General features: G+C 39.9%; 1 protein-coding gene across 1 annotated transcript in view; it reads right to left on the bottom strand.

Moving 5' to 3' along the window:
• LOC104462251 (fibrillin-1-like) overlaps positions 1-22172 on the bottom strand; it is a 138956-nt gene that overhangs the window by 13804 nt on the left and 102980 nt on the right. The window contains 20 exon segments of the mRNA XM_010074127.1: positions 304-426; positions 2033-2152; positions 2515-2631; positions 3363-3428; positions 5762-5911; positions 7866-7991; positions 8447-8566; positions 8839-8967; positions 9372-9488; positions 10288-10413; positions 13363-13485; positions 14552-14677; positions 16557-16628; positions 17576-17734; positions 17960-18082; positions 19432-19557; positions 19678-19746; positions 20131-20295; positions 21177-21299; positions 21899-22021. Of these exon segments, the coding sequence (XP_010072429.1) occupies positions 304-426; positions 2033-2152; positions 2515-2631; positions 3363-3428; positions 5762-5911; positions 7866-7991; positions 8447-8566; positions 8839-8967; positions 9372-9488; positions 10288-10413; positions 13363-13485; positions 14552-14677; positions 16557-16628; positions 17576-17734; positions 17960-18082; positions 19432-19557; positions 19678-19746; positions 20131-20295; positions 21177-21299; positions 21899-22021 (2403 nt within the window).

Genomic DNA, 22172 nt, shown 5'->3' with positions numbered 1-22172 from the left:
AACCATAAGATATACTAACCTAGAGCAAGTTGATTTCTCCCAAATGCCCACTTTCAGGGCAAGACAAAACCGCATCATCTGATGTGACCTCACTTTATGCAGATGTGCAAGTTTATGGCCAGGACAGGGCTAATGCAATCAACTGCATAATGCAAAGCATGGAATTTCATCCCAAATTCTTTCTGACTCAGTTACTTTCTGGGATTAAAACTCTGGTCCAGTATTGCAGTGAGTCAGAGCCCTACCCCTGCAGGAACTTGAAATCATTATCTCAGAACTGTGAGAGTCTGGTAGGAGCTTTACCTCTGCACATCCTCCGGTCCTCTCGCAGAACATATCCTGCAGGGCACTTGCATTCGTAGGATCCAAAAGTGTTCACGCAGCGGAAAGCGCAGAGCAGAGGGTTCTGAATGCACTCGTTGACATCTGGATTTGGAGGGACAAAGACCATGGGGGAAGTGAAACACACTTTTGTAAAACTCAGCACACTTCAGTGCACAGGTTTTAGGAACAGGTAATACCACAGATCCCAGTTTACTGAGGCCTAAATTTTAATAGTTGAGGACCCATGGTTCTACTCATTATGTATTTCTATATATGAGCAGGCACCAGACATGCCAGGATGTTTGCATAGCTACCTGAAGTTTCAATATCTTCAATGGCAAGCAGCCAATGGAAGTAATTTCCAGATCCATGCTGCCAAAATACTGTCCGAGTTAAAACTGTATCTTTTCCACATCTAGGCTCAGTTTTTACAACTGGTTATTTTTAAATTCTAGATGCACTAATTCAGTTTCTTTGTACACTGAATTCCATAAAACAATATCCTTACTAGAAACATTATTTCAAAGCGCATTTACATATGCTCTGGGCTACTTGAGTAATTACTGCTCCTTAATGATGTTTATGCACTCCACTAACTCCTCCTCTGCAATTTGAGCTTTCACCCGAATTCCACAGAGAAGTGAATGAAGCTCTAACTGTATATAAAACTAATGCCAGCTGATGCAAAAATAGAAGCATTCTTTTGTATGGGCTTGCAAACAAATAGATTGTGGCAGACAGTTTAAGAACAGCTGTGTCAGGTCAGAAGAAAGTGTCAGAATGTCCTAGGACATTCTCCTCTCTCTGGTTGTAACAGGAGAAGACAAGTATTAAAAAAACCCCATACCATGTATGCAGAGATCTTTCCCCTGATATAGCCTCTCAGTTTAAGGACTTCCACAGCCAAAAGCCACAACCGAAGTATCAAGCTTAATTCCCACTGAAGGATTCCCACACAAATTTGTACAATCTCTTTCTGGATCAATTTATACTTGTGGCCTCACTAATATTCTGCAGCAGAGAGTTCCACAACTTAAATAGGCACTGTGCATATAGAAATGTTTGCTTTGGTTTGTCTAACATGTTCCCTCTATTTTTGGTTCCTTTACCACTTGCAGCTTTACAAATTTAAATTATATGTCTCCTCAACCATATTTTCCACACTGAAAAATTCTAGTCTAATTAATTTCCTGCATGTCCCTCCTGTAACTCTGATCTTACTTACTCCTCCATTCTTTGTGCATTTTCAAAATTTTATTTTTTAAATGAGAGACCAAAGCATGAAAAATATTCAACATGGGGGTACCATGGTAATTGTCAAGTACTGTATTTACATTTTCTGGTTTGTTCCCTAACAATCCCAAGCAGCCCATTTTCTATCTTCATCATCCACAGTGACTCTCTTCACTCAAAGGTCATCTGTGAGTTAAGCAAAACCATACACACAAAAAGCAGCATTTCTAGGGACTGTTCTGGAGAGGCTGTTCTGCAAGCCTGTTCACCCAGCCTCCAGTTAGAAAAAGGTACCACAGTTCAAGGTGGATACAGGAAGGAGGAACTTATTTTTCTGTTTCAGATAAAGATGTATTGTTCCAAATGTCCATATTTTTCTTTTTAAGCTGCTTTACTCTCCTCAATTGTTTCTAAAATCAGGAAACTGTTTAATCACACAACTACAATAACAGTCCTTAACACATGGGAGTCTCACCTTCACAGGTCATCATTGGTCCAGGCTCAAATCCCTCAACACAGGTGCATTCAAAACCACCCACCACATTCCTGCAAGTTCCATTTCCACATGGGTTTCCAACTGCACATTCATCAGTATCTGCAAGCAGTTAAATCAAGGCAAGAATAAATGGTTATACTCAAACAAGTATAAAATCTACATTGTTAACACACAAACAAAACCCCCACAAAAATACAAAATCCAAGAACTCACTTAACTTACTGAATTATAGTCACAGACTCCTAGGATAATTTGGGATCACTAGAGGTTATCTGGGTCAAACACTCAACCAGAGCAGGACCAACTTGGAGCAGATTGCTCAGGCCCTGCCCTGGCAGGTTTTAAGCACCAGCGGGGATGAAGACTTCACAACATTAGAATAATATAACCCCACTGCTCCTTAATGCCATCCTTAGCAATTCAGGAGATTCTTCAAAATGGAAGATGAAAGCTATACTTACCCACACACTGAGCTCCTTGTAGGATGTAACCATACGGACACTCACAGCGGAAAGACCCATCTGTGTTGATACACTGCCCAAATTTACAGTTATCTGGATCAAGGCACTCATCCACATCTTAACCAGAAATACAAACAACACAGTAAGTGCAATTGACTTCATGTGCTTTTAGACTTCTCTCAAAGAACAAGTGTTGTTCCGGCGAGAAATATTCCTGAGATCACAAAAAAATACTAATATTTGAATTTTGATATATTAGGATGAGGGCACAGAATTTGTCTTGCAGGCCAGCTTTCAGAATGCAGAAAAGAAGCTGATTCTAAATGTCAGATAAAAAGCCTCTCTGACTGGGGCTATATGGAGAGGAGTAGATATGAAAAGCAGTAGTCATCCAGCACTCCTTAAATGAAAACTTTTGCCAATAAGGCTGAAGTGCTGTTTGTCTTGGGAGAGAACAGAATGTACTGAAGGGATCTGGGAAACTGTGGTTTGCACTTCTGGAGGATTAAAACCATTTACTGTAAACAGGTTACATATATTGTATAAGAAAAGGCAAGTATGCTATGTGATCCAGTCTCTACATCCTACATAAGTTTCCTAGCAAGTCTGCTAAGCATAAATTAAAAAGCCAAATATGCTACTCCAAAAGAAGTTTAATTTCTGATATATGCGCTATTCAACCTTGAATTTAAAATTAGTATGAATAATTGAAAAAATGGAAGTTTCCACAACTCATGGCTTTTGGAAATAGATGCAGAGGTGTCATTCTCAGTTGAAAGGGAGAATGGTTTATGGGTAGAAAATGGCATACTGACACAGCAACAGAATCCTGCAGTTCAGGCACTTACCCAGTCTTGCATCACCAGGTCCAACAAGGATGCCAATTCCAAATGGACAAATCTGTCTGAATGCCTCTGTGAGAAAAAAACAAACACCCACATGTTAAATTCTGTCTTGGCGATCCGCATTACTCATGAGCTATGCAAGTAACCACTGATACCAATTCATCCTCCTCATGTTTAGCTCCAGAAATATAGTATGTAAATGTATAAGCTTATAATTTAATCTTATATTCACATAAAATTTATATGCTCACTTTACATTTCATCTGATGTCCTGTAAAATCCTGTGAATAATTAGCATTATCTAATTTCCTTTAAGGAGCAGACTAATGCAATATTTCAATTTTAAAAGTACCAATACTGGTGAATGCATTCTTTTCTGCTGTAAACAAAAGATTTCCTACATCTCCTGAAGAAGACACAATTTAATCTGTAGTCACCAGTTAGGAGCTCCTTAAAGCATGCCAATCTCTAGTTCTAGAGTAAGTAATAGTTTTATTATAGGTAGGCTGAGAGTAAAATTTCTGGTGTCAGCTTAGAGTGGAGTTACCACTCAGTTTCCAAATCCACAAGGTTTTCTGTGTTGTTTTTGAGGATTTAAAGATGATGCAAGTCTTTTGAGAAAGAGCCATTCCCTATTTTTTGTTGCAGAAAGCATGCACTTCCTTACCTGGGCAAATCACCTGGTATATTCTTGGCATTAGAATAAATAAGAAATCCTAAATTTCCACTCTGGTGGACCAAAATGTGGTAAGTATGCATGTAATCATAAAGGCCCTTCAGCTTCAGAAACTCCTCTAGTTTTGGGTCTGACACACACAAACAAAATACAATTCTTGCAACTGAAACTAACCTTCCACCTCTCCCTTCTACACTGCATTTTGAGCAGGTGGACAGACACAGGACTGTAACTGAAGCCATCTCAAGATGCTGTTGAGCAAATTCTCTACTGACCATGCTCAGAACATCACAGAACCCTTGACAAGATTTCATGTTTTCTTTTGCAAATTCAGTAGGCTGCAAAGAGGTTTACAGTGCACCAGTACAATCCACAGACATACCAAATGTTACGCTTTCTTTAGTTGAAATACATTAGCCGATCCTTGCTAGCGCAGATGTGCACCTGCACTGAAAGCAACAAAGTGTCTGGCACACTGCTAGGCTCTGAGTGGGAAATTCAGCCCTGTGTAACTGGTCAGCACAAAACCCGCCTGTTGCTCAAGCCTTCAGGAGACTCAGGTCGCTCACGTGCCTGAGCTTGCCATCCTGCATTCACATGGCATACGGTGGGGAACATGAGTGAGATAACAACTGAGTATCTTTTAAAAACGAAACAATTCCCCTGTCCATGTCATGCCAAGACATAAATGTCCCAGACTTGGATATCTTAAAGCTGTTTCTTTTTTCAAAGATGAGAAAAATGGCCTTGATATCATCCTTTGAGAAGAGTTTGGATTGTGAAAAAAAGTATGTGCTGACACTCCAAGGAAGTGCTGCAGCGTATACCACAGTTTTCCAACAGACTTGGTTCAAATGCTCCAGGGCAACGGAATGAAACATGCGTGGGCAATAAGCCTAGGAGGAATACTGCAACTGGCACATCTGATTCTCTTTTCTTCCCTTGGCTTTTGTGAGGATTGTCTGCAAAACATCTACATGACTTATTAATGAGATGAAGTGTATTAATGTATTGCTGAAACCAGTAATGCTGTTAACCACATTTGTCAGCATGAATTAAAGTCCGTTCAGCAAATTGCCCTGACGGTACAAAGGCCTGTTGACTTGCTTGATGCCTAGTTACTCAGTCTTACAAAGGATTCTAACAAAGGAAAGTGTTTCTTTAGCAACAGTCCAGGGAGGCTTTCTTTCGTCAAGGCCTGTGCTTTGTCATTCTCCACTATTTTTGCAAGTCATTCATATTGATAAGATTGCAAATTTAGATTTTTTTAATAACAAAATATAGTCACAAAATGTAACAATCTGATTCAGATGTGGATCTAGTTCAACTGTTCAGTTTTTTAAAAAAATTAGATTTCATGTTTATGGTGCCCCTTCCTATACTTACAATTAGATGAATTCCATTTGTGTCTTGCAGGTATTTCCACTCAGAGCCCATCAAGGACCTACTTACCACTTTCCACTTTCTGTATGTGACAACTCCAGAGCAAAATACTCAGCACCTCATCACACTGACAAACTTATAAGCAGACAAGGAATATGCTTGAGACTGGACTGTGCAAGGAATATGTTTTTTGAGACTGCAGTGGCATCTACTTTACACAGAGCAAGGACAATTGTTAAGGTTAAACACCTGTGGAGAATTATTTTTCCTAATCCCTTCTTATAAGAATCCCAGTCTTCCAAGGGGTTATCTTGACAGTAAGGTAATCAAGTCAATAACGCACCATCTGCTTCCTCTGGGCAGAGTTCACAGGGATCTCCCCATCCCTGTCCCTTTAAGGCGCAGCAACACTCTTGTTTGGAGTGGTTTCGGGACTTCGGCACAGAACATTTTCCATCTTCAAATTTGGTAAAGCAGTAACTTACTCTCAGATCTGCACAGAGAAAAACTTGTTATAAGCAGTCAGGGTGACTTTGGCAGAGTTTTCACTTAGAGGTGTTAATTGCAAAATTACAGGAGGCCCCCTCAAAACACCCAACCTCCATCTGAGTCTATCAAGAAGGACTATTATTGTCTCTGATGGTGGAAGACCTGAAGAAGGAGGGAAGCTCCCTAACCCAGTAAAGGAACGCTATGGGACAGAGCATCCTACGTCAGTCATGGAAAAGGAGGGGGCTTTCTTTTTTGTCCAACAGAGGTGGAAGGGCTGTACTTCCTTCTTATCCTCACTCTCTTTGTAAAAACTGAACACTGGCTCAATTTATTTATATTCCATTATTAGCAAGAATCACGTGAGTCGAGATTTCAATCAACTTGAAATGATAATACTGTTCAATAGTGTTAAAATGAGAGGCTATTTTCAAAAGCACTTTCCTTCCTCATGCTTCCCTGCGGTACACACTAACAAGAAAAACTGTCCCAGTGGCACTTCATTTTACTGCCTTGAGCTGGGTAACCAGGATGTTGGAGCAGAGCTGACATCACAGACCACAAACATCCAGCAGGCAGAGAGCTGGCAGCTCCCTGTGCTGGCAGGGGGACAGCAACAGGGCAGTTGTGGAAGCAGCTGCTCATCCAGTTTTCCGGCTGCAGCATCAGTGCTGGGCAATGTCCAGATTTTGCAAAAGTCCGAGGTAATGGGAAGTTTTAAACAAAACTTTGTTTGGCCTGAGATACTTGAAAATGGGGAATGGGGAGAAGACCACCTGAAGTTCATAGAACACAAGAATTCATTTTCCTCTGACTTTATGTATGAAACAGTGGGCTGTTTTCACAAAGGATAAGATTAGGCTGCATTCTTTTTTATTATTTTGTTTCTTGTTTTTTTGTGATTTTTTTCCCCTTATCTGAAGAAGAACAACACCCTCAGACTGAAGACACCTCATTTATACAAGCTACAAAAGCACAGCTAAAACAGCCATGCTGTTTTCTTGAAGTATAGTGAAGTAACTGTGCCAAACTGCATGGCGGTTTGGAGACTTGGATGAACGTTCACTGCAGGTTGGATTCATTTTTACCAAAACCACAGTTTCATTTAGCCCACTGTGAAGTGAAGAACTCACTATGGTGTCAACAAGCATCACCGTTCTGTGCCAAGCATAACTACAGAGGTCCTTATAAAGGTCTTACTCATCAGTGGTTCCCACTGTGCACACTGTGTATAGGACATTTAATGATGTATCTATTTAATGGTTTACCAAGTCTTTAAAATAACTCACTCCCCAATTTACTGTGTTTGTTCTTTATCCACAAAATAAACTAACCTGTGGCTTTACATTACTGCATGTTCAGCGTTTAGCATCTGATCTTCTGTAATCTAGAAGTCAAAAGACGCTTCAGACTTTTCTAAGCAGATGGGTACTTATTGTCCACACAACAGTGTTTGCAAATTTTTTCCATCGATCTCTTTCCCACCCACACATTTGTGGAGAGGAATAGCATATAACAAGTGTTATGATGAGTTTGATAAGTGCTAAAAACAGCCTTTTTCCTGGAAATGCAGCCTTTAGCAGTGCATTGCAGTAAGCTCCTGCCTGGGTTTGTGCTCCATCTCTGTGTCAGACATGTCACAGTCTATACAGAGTCCAGGTAGCCTCCACATTTCTTCCAGCAGTGCAAGAAAGGGCTGCAGGGCAACACAATTTCCTCACTTAACTTGGTGCATTTAACATTATCTTCACCCCTTTTATTGCAATATTCTCTTTAATGACAAACAGATGTTAGGGCAAGACAGAACCTGGCCCGAACTACAGAATTATCATGTTTTCCTTGTGAAAAACACTGTTTGAATCCAGAGACTTCTTGTTATATTAGAAACAGGCAGCTAATAAGGCTTTTATAAAACAGCAAACAAATTTTGAAATGCCAGGAAATAGGAATGAACTTACCTTGGCATCGCCTTCCTGTGGAAGACAACACAAAGCCTTCTGGACACAGACATTTGAAACTGCCTGCAGTGTTGCTGCATGTGCCCAGGGCACAAATTTCTGGCTGTTCCACACACTCATCAATGTCTGTAAGAAAAGTAATTAAAAGACATGAGAAATAAAAACGTCTATGCTGGCAGCTGTACTACATAAAATGTAACCTTACATCATCATTGATATCTAACAGATTTGAAAAACAAAAAGGTCAAACAAAAAGGAACAGACAGAAAGAGGAACAAGAAATCCAGGTGCAAAATCTAGGGCTAGTTTGCAAATCCTCATGCTGTGCGTAAACCTCAGCAATGCACCATCAACCAAACAGCCTGGGATTAGATTTTTCTTGGGATCAGACCAGGTAGTTCTGGTTCAAACAAAAGTTGGTGAGACCTTTTCTGGGAAGTGAGTGACTGACTAGTGGCTACAGTTCAGAACTCTACACTGCCACAAAAGACTAAACATTACTTGTGTTTAGATGCAGAGAAGAGTGGTAAAAACTGCTAGTAGCTAGGAAAGGGACAGAAGAAGGACTGTGCTGTACACACCTTCACATCTGTCATTCTGCAGGACATATCCAGGAGGACAGATACATCTGAAGGACCCATCCAAGTTCTGACACGTGCCTGGTGAGCATTTTCCAGGCTCCAGTGCACACTCATTGACATCTAGAAGAAAAGAAAGACAATTTATTTGAGATAATTATTGTTATCTCAGTAAATCAGTGGCTATGGGTGCTTTAATTTTGATTCCATCAAACTGATGTTGGAGCTTCCCAGGAGCAGTCGAAGAGTTCACTTCTCATCCTCGTCATTGTTCTCTTCTGCTAGGTCCAACAATGACGGTGTGGCAGTTCTCTCTGACCTCTTCTACTGTTTTACTAAGAATACCTCCTCGAAGTTTGTTGCACTTTTTTCCTACCCTAAAAGAAAGCACTCACCAACACAAGTTCTTCCATCCAGAGCCACCTCGTAGCCGTCATTGCAAAGACACTGGAAGGACCCAATCGTGTTCACACACTGACCGTTCCTGCAGAGCATTCCATTTCCACTTGCACACTCATCCACATCTAAGAAAAATAATATTGGAAGATATATAAGAAACACCTGCAACAAGTGAAATTGGGTAGGTGAGATTTCTGTTTCCACTATATCAGCACAGTAACTGATAATACGTAAATAATCCCCTGTTTAAAAAGGAAGTGAGGGGTAAATACCACTATGGTGTAAAGTTGTTGAAGCAACAATAAAAAAAGGAATGGCATACATCACATGCAAACATCTAAGTGGCTACAGAAAAGTGAGGAGTGTATAATCAAAGAGGCTTTTTCAGACTGAAGAAATCAGGTTTTGTCTTTAATCGTGCAGACCATGCAAGGTGCCATCCCAACTCCATAAAGAAGATGGTACTAATGGTAGTTTCATTAGAAGTAGAAACTCTTAGAAACATATAACTCCTTACAGCACTCCTTACCTATACAGTCATTGTTGTGTGAGAGGATGAATCCCAAATTGCAGCGGCAGTTGAAAGAACCAATGGTGTTTCTGCAGGTTCCGTTGCCGCAGGCATCTCTCTCACACTCATTAATATCTACAAAGGAGAAAAAACAAGCAGCAAGAATTTTAGTCACTGACGGGGAAAGGAAAGCCTGTAGCTATCATCCCATAGGCAAGGGAAATAATCCACTGCCAACAGACTGAATAGAAGGGAAAAAGACTGTCCTATCTCCCAGAAAGATTTTTACATAGGTTTATACACTTGATATTAACATCTACAAAAATAATCAAGGATCCAACAATTGTTTATCTTACTGTGGCTCCTGTCTCACCATTCCCAAAGGAAGCCTAAGCTATCTTTAATCATAAGCATTCTGAAATCTCCTTGTCTTGCTCAGACAACAGCGACTACACTAACAGCTGTGAGTGGGTTAAATACAGAATGTCCTGTGTCATGAAGATGACTGTTTCTAAAAAGGGCACTTTTTTGGCAAGAAATCCAGCCTTCACTTACTTTGTTAACAAGCAGGCTGTATGCAATTGCTGCATTGCAATATCATCTATTAAATTTCTTGCCTAAAGGAATAAATGAGACAAAATGCTTCAGAAAATTCCAAGAAGAATGGAATATTTTCCTGAAAAAATGAAAGCACTAGCAGTTCGTTAGACAGGATATGTATTTTTAAAGGTTCACTCTACTGTAATGAGATGTTCTTCATTCATTATTAGCTTCCTATCATCTCTAATTGCCAGCTACGGTGTTTATGCACCTTTGCCTGGTGGTAAATGGCTCACAATCTCAGTTCTTGTAATGCAACTCCTTATGACAGAGGGGAGGGACTTAATAACTATCTTAATGGAAGCCTAAGTACAGCTTAATTTTATATACTTACCTATACACATTGTTCTGTCATCATTGGTCTTGAATCCATTGTGACAAATGCAATAGAAACTTCCAACAGTGTCAATACACTGCCCATGGCTGCAGATATTTGGAATTTCTTGACATTCATTCCGATCTGAAAACAGAGGCACAGTGAAAGTTCAGACCTCTGAATGACAGGGCTGGAAAGATGTATAGCAGCAACCTTGATAGTTAGAACCCAGTGCACAGCCCTAATTTAAAATAGTCTTTTTAATTTATTAATGACAAAAGCATTACTAAGTAAATCTCAGAAAAGGGTCTATTTGCTTGTAAATTACCTTTTCAATCTTTTGTGGAGCTGAAAAAAAATTATGTTTATCAAACACGAATTCTTGCTGGAGGGAAAGCATATCACCATGTCTTTGGAAAGCAGAATTACTGACATGAAATTGCATAGGGAGATTTCTGAGTGCTCTACATTGACTGCAGCAGATATGAAAGCCACATATAAACCACAGTTTGTATCCTCATGAAAGTTCAACTTGCTTGTAGCTACGTTTGATTATAGCACAAATTGCTTGATTAACTCACAGAAATCATACAAAACAGAAAGGGAGATGAATCCCACACTTGTCTCACTAAGCATACAGAGAGAGAAAATGCATTGTAGATTTATCTATTCATTATGCAGAGATAAAATGGTACATCTATACCTATGTGTTGTAGCATCCATGCCTCATGCAATGTGAGGATCCTGTAGACTGGACAAAGCTCAAACAGCAAGAAGAGTTACTGCTACCTTGAGCAAAAAAACCAATTTGTCAACAGCAGCAAACACTCAGCTGCCTAACTCTGCAGAGAGAGATAGGGAAAGCTATCCTGCCAGCAATTGATATGTTGCCTTACAATAGCAGGGCATCTATTACACTAGTTCAACAGCTGACTGCTTCTTGCTACTCCTGTTACCAATGCTTTGAGGCAGAATCCAGGATTTTATCTATAGAAAGCGAAACAAAATGTCAAAGAACAAAATGTTTTCTGTCCAGCACATTTTTTTCCATTACAAATCAGAAACATGAATCAAATGAGGTCTTTCTGTTGACCTCATCACCAACAAGAGCTGGTTTGATTCAATATGCTTCCTGGCGTTTTGTCTGCTGCAGGTCCGAAATATGAGAACTGAGGTGCTTCCATAAACTTGTATTAGACTTGAATCAATTAGATTTTAGTGGTCAGTAATTTTCTTTTACATGCAATTTAAGCAAAGCAAATGCAGTTTCTTACCAAACTATCCCCAGTTCATTGCAAAACTGAGAGTCAAGTTGTTCCTAATTACAAAGAACTTCAGGTACTAAATCTTGTTTTCCTGCCTCTTCTCTACAATCTGCTTGGCACCCGGACAATCCCAATAGACCCCATTCCCAGGATTACGTTCATTAACCAGGGCCATTAGTAATTCTGGATGGGTGTTCACTGAGGACCAATGCTATTAATGATACTGCTGCTAATTAGAGTCTAAAGGAGGCGTAAAGGAAACCAATGCTGGATAACATGCTGTCTTAAGAACTCCTAAACTTCTCAGCTCAGGAGAGTAGAGACAGGAGAAAAACTATGACTCTCTTTGGTGCGCTGTGGGCAAAGGAATAGTGAATTAAAGTCCCAGGGAAAAGTAACTTCTTTTGGGGTAAACAGAGAACATTGTAACTTTTTAAAAAATTGGGAGAAAGAATTGTCTTAACTGCCCAAAATGAGTTTATATGAAAAATTATTTATTATACCACACTAGATAGGACCAGAAGAATGCTATTTTGATAGCAAGATAAATGCAGCATTCATAGTACTAGTGGCTGAGATACATCAGTTTTGATTCAATAGCATATAAACTACTAGGGTGTGATCATTTTCCATGCAGTAGCATGACTGATTCAATACTGCAAGGTGCTTAGCATTCTCTGCTCTCAGCAGAGCAGTTGGGAATTTCCTTCCTTTGCTGGATGAAGTACTTTATCAACCACTTTTATTTTGACTCTAATTGTGAAACTTTATTTTCACTAAATATAAAATAAGAGCAGAATACAGGGAAGTATTACTGTTGGTACCAATTCAAGTTGGGTATTGTAACCCATATCAGAACCTTCCCTGGCTCTTCCTGTACTGCTGTAGTGAAGCCAAAACAACAACAATTACATTAGGAACATATTGAATATTTACATGTGCCACTGCATAGCTTAACAAAACAAAGTTTTAGTTCTCATAGTAGTGTTCTGGTTGCCCCTACATCCTTAGCCCTCAAGGGTCACATGAAACAATGAAAAAGCACACTGCAGGGAAAAGTGCACTTCCTAAGACTAAAATACTCAGAAGCAAAAACCCAAGGAAAATGTTAACAGTTTCCGTTGTAATTATTATTTTATTCAGAAATGTATATAATATTTACAGCTGCTTGGCTCACAGCAGTCTTTAAAATCTCTGCAATTCTTCAAGTAATCAAGATAACATAAATGCCTCTCTGGATTACGGTATTAGAAGAAAGAGCAAATAGATTAGAGAACTGCAGTCCCACTCTGAGTATTTAAAAATAATGTTCAGGGTCCTGTTTAAATCCATAGAAAAGTTAGGAAGTTTAACAATAAGTTTTAAAGTTAGTTATAGCATATGGACTAGTAGATAAGTCTACCTTATCAGCAGAGACCCCAGCAAGCAGTGACTCGGTTGTAAAAATACAAGTGGCAAATAAATTGCTAAAACACATCTAGCAAATTATAATGAAAATCAAAGAATTTATGCAGAGGAAGGTCCCTATCAGGAACGCAACTGAATTTTTAGTGTCAGAAAATAGTCAAAAGGTAGTGAATCAATTGGTGTTCCCTCTCTAGACGTGACATGGACTAAAGAAAAATGTTTGTGGGATAGGCCCACTAGTGTTCTGGGAATTAGCAAAATGTTTATGCAGTGCCTTAAAAAGCTTAAAGAGGAAGGTTCTTGGAGCCCAGATCATCTCCTGGTATACCAACTTTCTGAAGAGGAGATACGATTTTTTAGACTTCCTTTACAATCTGCTACTTTTTGCAGACCCTTAGACAAAGAAGACAGAATTACTCACCCATGCAGCGGCCAGTTGATGTGAATCTGTAGCCAGGTTTACAGTCACAACGGTAGCTACCAGCTGTGTTGACACATTCTGCATTTTGCTGACACACTGGACCATTTTGGCATTCATCAATATCTGTCAACACAAAAAGTGAATTTGATTGTTATGGTAAGCTGGCACTAGAAAGACATCAAAACCACTTTGTTTTTAGTGTAAAGAGTATCACCTTACACAAATACAGGAATTTCTTTCTAATTCTGAAAAAAATATATATGATCAAAGTAGACTTCTGGTCACATTTAGGTATCTCCCTGAAATGATCCCAAATCCATGTGCTCCATTTGTAAAATTCACTCCTATTTAGAGAATTCATATAATGGTTTTCTGAAGGTGTTGGAGGGTCCATGAAAGGCCTGTTGCAACACTTCACTTGGGTGAATTTCAGTCTTAAGACTGCGATCAGAATAAGCAAGCTGCTGTCTGCATAGATCTCCACTGGAGACTATGAGGATCTCCGTTCGTCATAACAGCATGAAAAGCCCTGTTGGATATTAGTAGCTTTCAATGTAAACAACAACACGAAATTGTAGGCAAGAAGTTTTGACCAATTTTCTTTACTTAAGCTGCTGCAAAAAGAGAACTTTATTCCCCTCGAAATGTAACTGTTTCAGTCAGAAGTATCATACAGAAGAAGCTTTTACTTGGACCTCTCAGTGTCTTGCTTGCAGCACCTATGTTGTCAGCAGTCAAAATCCACACCAGAGAATGACAGCAACTCATACTGCTATCTTCAGTTTCTCCATTAAACTGACCAATACAATGTTAGGAAATGTTTGAATTGGAAAAAAAAAATCATATGTTTATATTATTTACAGAAATCTTTGTTCCATTAGAAAAAAATATCTTGGAATTAAAAAAACTCGTGCTCATGATCTGACTCAAGACTACTACTCTTTCCTTGACTTTACTGCCAAAGGTGAAAACCAGTGTCTCTTCCCATGACTGCTGACTTGTGCTTTTCAAGGCATCTGATGAAAAATCTGGTATTTTCTATGCAAAAGAATTCAAAATGTCTTAATTAACATAAACTTATTACACTGATACCAGTATTTTCCCCTCATTAAAGATGACTTGCAGGTGTATCGGTGTCTGAATAGCCAGCTGGTGAAATCCCATTTCTCTGAATGAGATCAGCACTCACCTTCACAGATCAGTAGCTTGTCGTTGTAGAAGAAACCCACAGGACACTCGCATCGGAAGCTGCCAACCATGTTTATACAGATCCCATTTTCACACACTCCAGGAATCTCTCTGCATTCATCAATATCTGCAAGAAGAAATTTTTTTAAATAGAACTAGTTTTGCACTGTTTTACCCTTCTTAACCTGAAAAGGCTTCCATGCTTTTATGTAACAGTTTGAAAGTGCCAATGCCAGGTAACGTGGCTGCCAGCGTGCCGTTAATTGGATTGATTAAGCCAGGCAGCCAGGGTTTGCCAATGTTCTATATACACCTGGGTTAAGTAACTGATTTTGTCAGAATAAAAAAAAACAGCTGCTATTACAATTATATGTGTCTTGCGCATTGGGTCCTTAAGTTACACACCTTTAATATTCTGACAATGTGAAAAAGTTCAGAGATTCCCCCAAATCCTCTCCCTTTAGTAAAAATTGACACATGTACTGATGTACACATGACAAAGAATATGGTGGGAAATTATCAGCTAATGTTGAGTTTCCATCAGATAATAATTTTTTTTTTTTTCTGCTGGATCAAACCCTTTACTTCCTATATTAGATTCTGTAACTTTCAGTCCCTTGATAATATAGGGGATGAGTAAAAGCAGAACTACTTCTACCTCTGAAATAACGTCCTGGAGTAAATATATAGAACTTTAATCCAAACAGAAGAGTAACATCATGTAAGGACTGTAACCAAATATTACAGGGTACACAGAGCACTGTTCCTGCAGAGTGGGCACTACGTTGTTCCTGCACCCTGGGCCTACAGATGTAAGGGACACGAGCAGTTGCAGTGCAAAAGCAGCAGGCTGGGTGCTACAACCCAGTGAGAACTGCCAAGACCCCAACGGAGCAGGGAGAGCCTGTGATTCGCACAGAGTGAAGCTGTATGTGCATCGGTCTCACCACAGCGCTGCATGCACTGGGATGTACTGGTGGCCTCTGTGGGACATCCTTCTTTTTCATTTGGCTCCTGTACGTGCATCACTCAATGATGTGGCAGGGCAGTCAGAGCAGACTGCAAAATGCCTGGCACACACGACAACTGCTACAGATGCAGCTTCCACCTATGTATGTTGGCATGATTCAAGCTCTCCCTACTGTTGCTGATGAACAGCCCAATTACCTCGAGCAGACTCAGCAATAATTTGGGCTAGCGCTAATAACTAGAAGGCAGAACTTTGCTTCTAAGAAATTACCTGGTAAACAATAAAAACTGTATATTTCTATAACTTCTTTAAAAACTACATTCCCCACTTTACTTGAAATATTTCCATATAACTAGCTGAACACTGCATCACAGAAAGCTTAATGCTAAAGCACCTGATTACTGCCTATATGCTGCCTCTTGTTTGTTACCCGGCACATTATCTGCTTCTTATTTGCATTTTTGTGTGAATAAAAACAAAAGGGAGTCTCACTAGGGATTTACTCAACTCCTTGTCTTAGAATTCCTCATTCTCTCTCTCTTTTTTGTTTTGCAATCTAGTACTCATGATCCAAATGTTACACACAACAACATATGTGAGAAATATTCCAGCTGAGCAGAAAAAAGGATTTTTGTGTCAAACCAATACACAGGGGGACTGATGTGAAATGTCAGATTAAATCTCTGCTTTAGTCTGAAGGAAAGACTCTTAATTCCTCTCGGACCAAACGCTGGTTGGCCTTACTCCAAGACCTCTTACTCTCGATATCTGCGCTCTGCTCATGTAGGCCTGATTACAATTTTTTTTGAGCTTTATATTGCCTTGATTACAAGCAGCAATTATCATTGTTGCCAGCTAGGAGGAGCTAGGCAGAAACTTTGCAGGCTCAGACTTGAACAGAGGGTTGAACTCCGTTACACTGTTGAGTTGTTATTCCTCCCATGAAAAAAAGAAAAAAAATTGGGAAAACAAACCTCCCCTCTTCCCTGGGCAGAGGTACCATGGAATTTAGTTCCAAACAGAAATTATAACTCACCAACTGGTAATCCTGTATAAATGTCAATGAAGAAGCCAGGCCTTTGACTTCCACAGAGTGTGGAGAATTCATCTGCAAACAAGAAAACAAAGCAGCAATTACAGTATTTAGAATTAATCAACAGTCAAAAATTCATTACATCCTTTGTCCAAGAAAAGTCATCTTTCACTCTTTCAGCACCTGCAGGGCACACACAGAGGTATGCAGACCTTTCCATGAGGGTCACCTTGTGATGTGCTTAGGATGCACTTGGGTTCTCATTCAAAGGCCATTGAAATTAGCAAATAAAGACATGCAGAGGGCTTGGGATAACATGCTGATTTTGCTTTGCACATGATTAACTCAGCATTACAGTTTTTGCATACAAGTCCAGATTTGACTTTTTAAAACCTGAACTATAAGTTGGAAGTTATTCAAATAAGCATCAAGGAAGTTTTTTCTTGAACCAAACCACCTCGAACCAGAGTGGGATGTCCTGGCCTCAACTCTACAGAGCCTTACCCCATGTGGAGGAGTCCTGTATGCCCATACAATTATCCCAGAAACTCCTAAATCTTACATTTACCTGCTTGACACAGATCATTCTCAGAGGAGACCAAGGTACCTCTGTAAACCCATGCTACCAGAAAGGCCCTTTGTGGCAATCAGCAGTCAAGGCACAGCTCAGCAGACACCATGTTTGTTGGAGCAATGCCAATAAAACCCTGGTCACTGCGTCAACAATGGATCAACAAGCATTTGCAGAGAGACAGATTAACCGATACAGAGCATGAAGTCTCCCAGACAGGGAAACGGTCACAAAGGAGGCACGGCCCAGCATCATGAACACAAACCACACCACATATGCCCTTCATTGTAACTAGGGCTGACCACCTCCAGGCCAAAAAAAGTAATTAATCCCTTCATTTTAGACACAGAAAAATAGACAAAGACATAGCATCTCTAACAATGTTACACACACTAATAGTAATTAAGATGTTAGTGAGGCTTTCGAATAGCTTTGCAATGCAAAAACATACCAGTGCTCGGGATAGGACACTGTTCACAAGGCTTATTCCACGCACGTCCAATGTTGTAGGAACAGCAGCACATTTTCTTGGTCATATTAAAGAGCAGTTCACCATCACAGGTTTGATTGTCAGCATAGTAATTTCTGTAACACAGACTTCTTCTCATATCTGTGAAAAGGAAGAAAAACCCAGGGCATTCAGCAGTTGCATTAGCAACTCTTATGGAAGATGATGTACCCGAAGGGATGATCTGCCTTTCTTTATTTAATAAAATGAATGAAAGAAGGTAGTTAATTCTGTATAACTAAATTCAGAGAAATAGTTCAGATACGTGCCAGGTAAAGCCCTGGCCCAAAGCACTAAGATAAAGCTGTTAAAAGACCCAACCCATACCCATGCAATTGTTTCCTCCGTTGACTTGCATGTAATCAGGAGGACAGATGCAGGTGTAGTTCCCAACAGTATTGTAACATGTGCCAGGTCCACAAATGCCAGGTGTATCACACTCATTCACATCTAGAAGAGAAAAAAAACGCAGTGAGTGGCCACAGCAGCTTTCTCATTGTGCTTCTGAGAATGAAAATGTCTCAGTAATGCCTGATGTAGGAGGGTACTGGTGCAGGAGAGCTGAAGGGGTTCTCAGCGAGGTCATGGTGGGCTGAAGCCCACACAGAGAAGGAAGTGGTGGCACAAGTGGCCATGGAAATCCTGGCTGTGATGTGAAGATGGGAACTCTGATATGTCCAGGCAGCTCAAAGACAGCAATTTGGCTTTTGCACCTGTTGCACAAAAATCATATTTGAGGATCTCATTCATTCTGGATTCCCAGATCTGACAAGAACCAAAGCTCTTCCCTGGGTAGTGCCCATCTCAATAAGCAATGATGCTAAAACAGACTGATTGGATGATTCAGGTCTGTTTCACTGGAGAAACTAAGCAACTTTCCCAACACAAGATGTCATGTTTACTTCATCAAGATACTTTAACCTCTGTTTAAAAAACACCCACCAAACCCAAACACAACACTGCCCCCAAATATCTCAGTTCCTAAAAGTTCAGAAGTATTTCACTAGCCTTACCATTTTAAGGTATCTTTGACACACCACTAAGGAAAAATAAAAATATAGAGGTAGATTTCCTCTTTAACATCTGTTGCGCTACATAAGCACAATACGGATGAAGCACTTTGGTTCAGCCTTAATTTAGGACCTGAATATTTTGTATTTCTGTAGTGCTTGGCACATCATAGGCACTGTATTAACATTATTAACAGTCTGGAAGGCTGAAGACAGCCTGGGCAATGGGAAATTTAAGGACTTGATGGGTTGCTTAAAGTTTTGTATCCAGGACAACCTGACAGTTTCATGTAGTGTGATGAACATGTACTACTGACTGTGCTAGGGGAAGGAAAATGTTTTGCAGTACAAGCAATAATTTCAACTGGACATTGAGATCAGCAGGAGAGAACATAAGCCGTGGAAAATGGGCATGGACACACTGTAACCAGCCCAGCAGACTCACGGGGCAAGTTTGCTCTTTATCTGACTGCTTATTCATTACCATTACCAAACAGCTATTTTTTGTAGCTGGTTAGGAAATTATGTTTTACTTAAACTGTTGGGTTTTCTGGTTTTGATGAAAATCTGATCATTTCAAACAAAAACTTGCATATATTTCAACATAGTCAAAAGGAATTTTTTGTCTCTCAATGCTAGACTTCAACTTGTTCCAATTTTCCCACCCTGAAGCTTTACACTGCTTGGTCTGATTTAGTTCATTTTCAAGGACAGATTGATTCTTCTGCATATTGATCTGTCAGCATTTTACAAGAATAAAAGCAGATTAGCTAAGTTAAGGCTACATACCATCGCACACTCGAGTCTCTTCATTCAAATAGTACCCTGATGGACACTGACACTGGAAGCTACCAAATGTATTAATACATTTTCCTCCTTGGCAAAGTCCAGGCAGTTCTTGACATTCATCAATATCTGTTCAAACAAAACCACAAACATTTCATTCATACTTTTCCATGAAAAAAAAACACAACCCCACTCACTGAAGGGTTTCATAATTCTAGATGTGTAAATATAGGAAAATGTAAACATTACCCTCTAATATAACTGTAATAGGGTTGGGTCGGAATCCTTCACCTCCAGGGCAAAGAACCTTATATTCAGCTGAAAACAAAATAGATTTATGAACTTAAAATAGTAGAAACATTTTGAGCACAATTATTTTTGAAAATTAATCATATTATTACAGGTAATTTAAATGTAAAGTAACCAGAGATAAACATTAAGTTTTACTCTGTAACATCAACTGACATTTTATAATGTAGTTTTTTTGTATAACACCAAACTTACTCAGAAGTGATAATAATATTCTGACTAAATAATCTTTTTTGAAAGATTAGTAAAGTTTTTGGTTAAGACTGGTGGAAACCCATCCCCTGCATGTACGCAATAAACGATAACACCAGCATTTGGGTTACCTGGCTAAACCAGAAAAAAACCCAAGAAAGACATTCTGTTGTTGTATTTAACACAAGAAAGCTGACTTACTTGTGTTCACAAGTGGGCAATGTTCACAGGGAACTCCCCAAGCTTTGCCTAGGGAGCAGCAACAGGAGGCTTTGGAAACACCCACTCCAATCTCATTGCTGCAGAAGGTGCCACCGTTATCTCCACGAGTTTTAATGTCCAGGTAACAGTTGCCAGATCGTGTATCTATTCAGAATGCACATAATGACAAACACTTCTTATGAGAGAGAAAAACACAACACATCATCTCAGGATGAGGGATACCTTCAGACAGCTCTCGTTTCTTGTAGGACGGCCAAGGAAAGTAACTTGTGCTGTCCAGTAGGGCCTAGCTTTTCCCACTTCAGTAGGATGGTGGTGCCCCATCCCTTGGCTTTGTTGGACTTCTCACAAAGTAGGGAATTTACTCAGCATGACCTAGGGCAGTTCAGCCAGGCCTTTTCTCATTCTGATTCACATTTTCACCCGCATTCGCACATCCTTCCAGTTCCAGAAACTCACTGCTTTCTCCTCTCCCTGAGGTTAACAAGCATGAAAGCGTCTACTAAATGTTAGGAATTTCAAATATATTTGAATTTGAGGAGCATCCCTATGCACTCTTAAACAAACAAAAGCCAAAAAATATCAGAGGATTACTAAGCAGTTGGAGCCTAATATAAGAGCACTTCCATCAGTTATGAAGCTGCACCTAGCCAAGGTGCGCTCAACGCTCCAAGAGCATGGGTGGCTTTATGCCGCAACTTCATTCGCCTGCCATCTTGGGGCCATCTGGATGTTGGTTTAAGCTTGTTGAAATTTAAAATTGTCTGATGCCTGCTGTAAATTGTGGACAGCTGTAACAAGCCCCAAGGGGCTGGTTCTGGCAGCCGGGCACTGCTGGCATGCTACCTCACTCTGGACATACTCCTGTTGCACTATTACAACTTCTAAGCCACGGGCAGTGGAGTGGGAGTTGGAGAGCCTGTTCCAGCCCTTTTCTGTGACCTGAGACTTTATTTCTAAGCAGTTAGCCTTGCAGCCCCTCTGTGCAACTTCACTTGTAAATAACGTAAGGAGTTGTCCCTTACCAACACATCCAACTCGGGTGGGATTCAGCTCAAAATCTGGAGGGCACTCACAGGTGTAACTACCAGCAGTATTGACACACGTGCCACTAATGCAGGTTGTGGGATCTGCACATTCATTAACATCTGCAAGAAGAAAACAGCACATGGTAAGCAAATACTCGAGGACAGTGACACTGGAAGCTACCAAATAAGTTGTCATAGGCTGACCACCACAAATCCATTAGTTATGAGATACTGATCTCCAGGAAACTCTAAAAAATGCATACACATTTTAGGAGAACAGTAGTCTGACATGAATTCACCATTTCATGGGGAGGGGGAAGTGTTTATTCCTGGAAAACTAATCTAGGAACTAAAATTCACATAAAGTACTAAAGAAATACTTAAGGGAAATATACAAAAGGTCATAGCTTACCATCCAGGACTGTGAATGGAAACTACAAAGCACAATATGTCTCCACCTGGGAGATGTGGACAGATAGAAGGGTTATCTTTGCTCTGTTTTTCCGCTTCTTCTCTCAAGCCAATGAGATATCAGAGGTTGACAAAGGGGAAAGAGGAATGTAGAAAAGGTGAGAAGGAAAACAGTGTGTTATACAGTAGGGGAGTCTATATTTTCCTATATCCAGTCTGATTTGAACAGTTTTTAAAAGAATTTCCTAGGGAGCTGACCATGACATTAAGAGAAAATTAAAAAGCATTTTGTTAAAAATTTTCTTTACCTGTGCAATTACCACCACTTCTGTCCAACTCATAGCCCACTTCACATTCACATCGGAAAAGTCCGGGAAGGTTATGACAACTACCATAGACACAGATGTTAGGGAGTGAGCACTCATCAATATCTGACAGAAAAACAGAGAGGGAAAAAAATGAGGTTACCTTACCTTTTTAAGATACAGACAGAGAACTACAAAAAGGTTCAGAACACATGGACCTGGAAGCCAACTGCTCCTGCACACCATGCAAGACCAGAAAAAATAACATGAAAGATTT

The sequence above is a fragment of the Pterocles gutturalis genome, unplaced genomic scaffold, assembly GCF_000699245.1.
Source record: "Pterocles gutturalis isolate BGI_N339 unplaced genomic scaffold, ASM69924v1 scaffold29316, whole genome shotgun sequence".
In the NCBI taxonomy this organism is placed as follows: domain Eukaryota; kingdom Metazoa; phylum Chordata; class Aves; order Pterocliformes; family Pteroclidae; genus Pterocles; species Pterocles gutturalis.
Note: the sequence above shows the minus strand (reverse complement) of the source record. Positions and strands in the feature narration are given on the sequence as shown.